Below are 2,671 nucleotides of genomic sequence, written 5' to 3' on the forward strand. Positions count from 1 at the left end.
AAGGCTGAAAAGGCATTCAACGTTGCCTATGATCGGTCAAGAAGTCCGCCATGTTGAAAAATAGGTGTGGCCACGCCCCAAAAGGGCGTGGTTTCGCAAAATTTTGCAGCGCACTTTGCACGCCACACAGCTTGCCCCCTCTTTCCAAAAATCCTGGCTACGCCACTGTCAATGGTCAATTAAATAATTATGTATTAATACAATACTTATACTACTGAAGGTATGAATATCATTATATTAGTACCAACATTGTGAGTAGTGTAATGGGTCTGGTTACTAACACTAGACCATACCCACTCTGATCTACCGTATAGCTCCAAAATTTTGAGGCTGAAAACTTCCGCGAATTTTGCAGTTTTGGCCTCAAATTCAAAAGTTTTCATCGCAAAAATTTTAAGGGGTGTGGTCAAGTAGGCATGGGTTTGCCTTAATTAATTGAGCACATGTGTCTTTACTGTCTTAAAATGGCCTCTATCAGTTGTATCTTGAAGAAAGAAGGCCAAAACTCTCTTGTAGTCATGCTTTTCATTTGCTTGATGCTATGGGAGCTCTCCCAATCTTCAAGTATGGAGCTGCTAGCTGGGCCATTCGCGAAAGTTTTAATCGCGAATATCTCTCTTTTCACTCATTCGTGAAAGTTTTTACCCTCAAAAGTTTTGAGCTATATGGTATCTTACTTCTCAATGTCCTTTCAATGTACAATGTGCCACCATCTGTAACCACCACACCTTCCACTGGTATAGTATAATGTAGTCTATAAACAGCATCAAGTGAAGCATGTACTGATATATTGCAGGAGGGAGGGTCAGGATAACCAGGTGTACCAACCTTATCAACATTACTTCTATATATCTATTGATACACCCACACACATTAATTATAACATATATATGATACAAGCACTTACTCTACAAGGTACTGTGTCAGGTTTAATAATCCATCCAGTGGTTTGCTTAATTTGTGGAGTATCAAACTTTAATTCAATATAATCACCTCTTGATGTAAGTGTAGAGTCTTGCTGCCGGACAAATGTAAAGAAGATATTATAATGTATCCAAGCTCTAGGGTGCTTCCTTCCAATATACTGTAAATAAACACATTAATACACATCATGTACATAATATACTTCATTATAATATATTTACATCATGGATTGTGTTTTCATTTTTAGCTACAGTAAATATTGCTACATATTCATTTAAACCTTTCTCCTCATATAATAACCATCCTTCATATTTAGTATTCCTTCCTAATGTAAAGTGAATTAAAGTGAATCAAACACTAACGCTTGATACTAACACAAGAGCTAACCTGATCCACCAGTGGCCATCTTGACAGTTCACTCCCACACAACAAACTATTTACTGATCACATGACACAAACTTATCACAACAACCAAATTGAACCAATCAATAACATTAAAAACTAAACACATTACAATAGACTCACATAACATCTTTTATTAAATAGATCTATATATTAAATTATAATAATCTGTTTTAATAAATTCATTAATAATATCATCAACAGTATGAGACAGAGTATCTTTAAGTGAGGATCATCAACACTAATAATAATAATAATAATAATAATAATGAATATTAATATATTGTATAATGGTGGTAACACATACTGTACTCCAGGAGGACTGAACATGTACACATAATACTTGATCTTCAGTTCAGTCCCTGAGGCCCTCAAAGTGAACTCACAATTATTATCCAAAGACAACATGATCATCTGACTACCAGGATCAACTGGTAATACCTGTTTGGAATACTAGTAATACCCACTGGTATTATAATACTAGTAAACCTGTTTGACAGGTTATACTCACTGGTTTAAATAGTGAGGAGGTCTGGTACTGTCATACCCAACAGTAATATCACATACACTAGTAACACCAGCTGGACCACAAGTACTGGGATACTGATACTGTAGGAGAGAGAGAGAGAGAGAGAGAGAGAGAGAGAGAGAGAGAGAGAGAGAGAGAGAGAGAGAGAGAGAGAGAGAGAGAGATTAAATAAAAGTGTGACATTAGATTTAAGAGAGGACACTACACACAACTCTTGTCGATAGTCAGACGTCAGAGTGTTGGCCACAGTCGGTTGATGCTCCTAGTCTGCCTACCCGCCTAGGCTTCTTTCCTGGCTATCTACCTAGCATCCCGCCCTTGACCCTCTTTTCACGACTCAGAGACACCAACTGTCGTCATACCATGTGACAATATAAACAAACTTTTACAATTACTGTGTTAGCATGAAGCCGTGGTGAACAGCAGGCTAGGCAGTCCAGTCTTGAGAACTGGAACTGGGGGTTAAAACGTTTTTAATGGCCAAACTCTCACCTCCCTGCCTGCCTTAAAAAGCTGTTGTTACCAATATGGCTTGTACAGTTACATGTGTGCTGACACTAGATATACAGGGCCTATGCTTATTATCTAACACAACTGGGCTTACCACTACATACTGGAAGGTATTGGTTTCCCTTCTCCTGGCACTATAAACTTGACATGTGCTTGACCATGTGCCTTAGGTGATTATTATTTATCAGGTGATATTATTAATTAAGGCTGGGTTTTGGTTTGGCACTTAATGAATTATTTATGCATTGACATGTACATGTAAAACATATGCTCAGAGGGGGAGAGAGAGAGAGAGAGAGAGAGAGA

The 2,671-nt window shown here is 37.8% G+C and overlaps 1 protein-coding gene across 1 annotated transcript in view; it reads right to left on the reverse strand.

The window, feature by feature from the left end:
- LOC100634942 (uncharacterized) overlaps positions 1-2,671 on the reverse strand; it is a 20,529-nt gene that overhangs the window by 14,765 nt on the left and 3,093 nt on the right. Inside the window, exons 7-12 of the mRNA XM_019997972.1 lie at positions 1,838-1,935; positions 1,634-1,767; positions 1,312-1,567; positions 1,146-1,249; positions 908-1,084; positions 678-852 (exon numbers count right to left, since the gene is read on the reverse strand). Coding sequence (XP_019853531.1) covers positions 678-852; positions 908-1,084; positions 1,146-1,249; positions 1,312-1,330 — 475 coding nt within the window. The 5' untranslated portion in view covers positions 1,331-1,567; positions 1,634-1,767; positions 1,838-1,935. The remainder of the gene's footprint in view (positions 1-677; positions 853-907; positions 1,085-1,145; positions 1,250-1,311; positions 1,568-1,633; positions 1,768-1,837; positions 1,936-2,671) is intronic.

The sequence above is a fragment of the Amphimedon queenslandica genome, unplaced genomic scaffold, assembly GCF_000090795.2.
Source record: "Amphimedon queenslandica unplaced genomic scaffold, v1.1 AMPQUscaffold_13345, whole genome shotgun sequence".
In the NCBI taxonomy this organism is placed as follows: Eukaryota; Metazoa; Porifera; class Demospongiae; order Haplosclerida; family Niphatidae; genus Amphimedon; species Amphimedon queenslandica.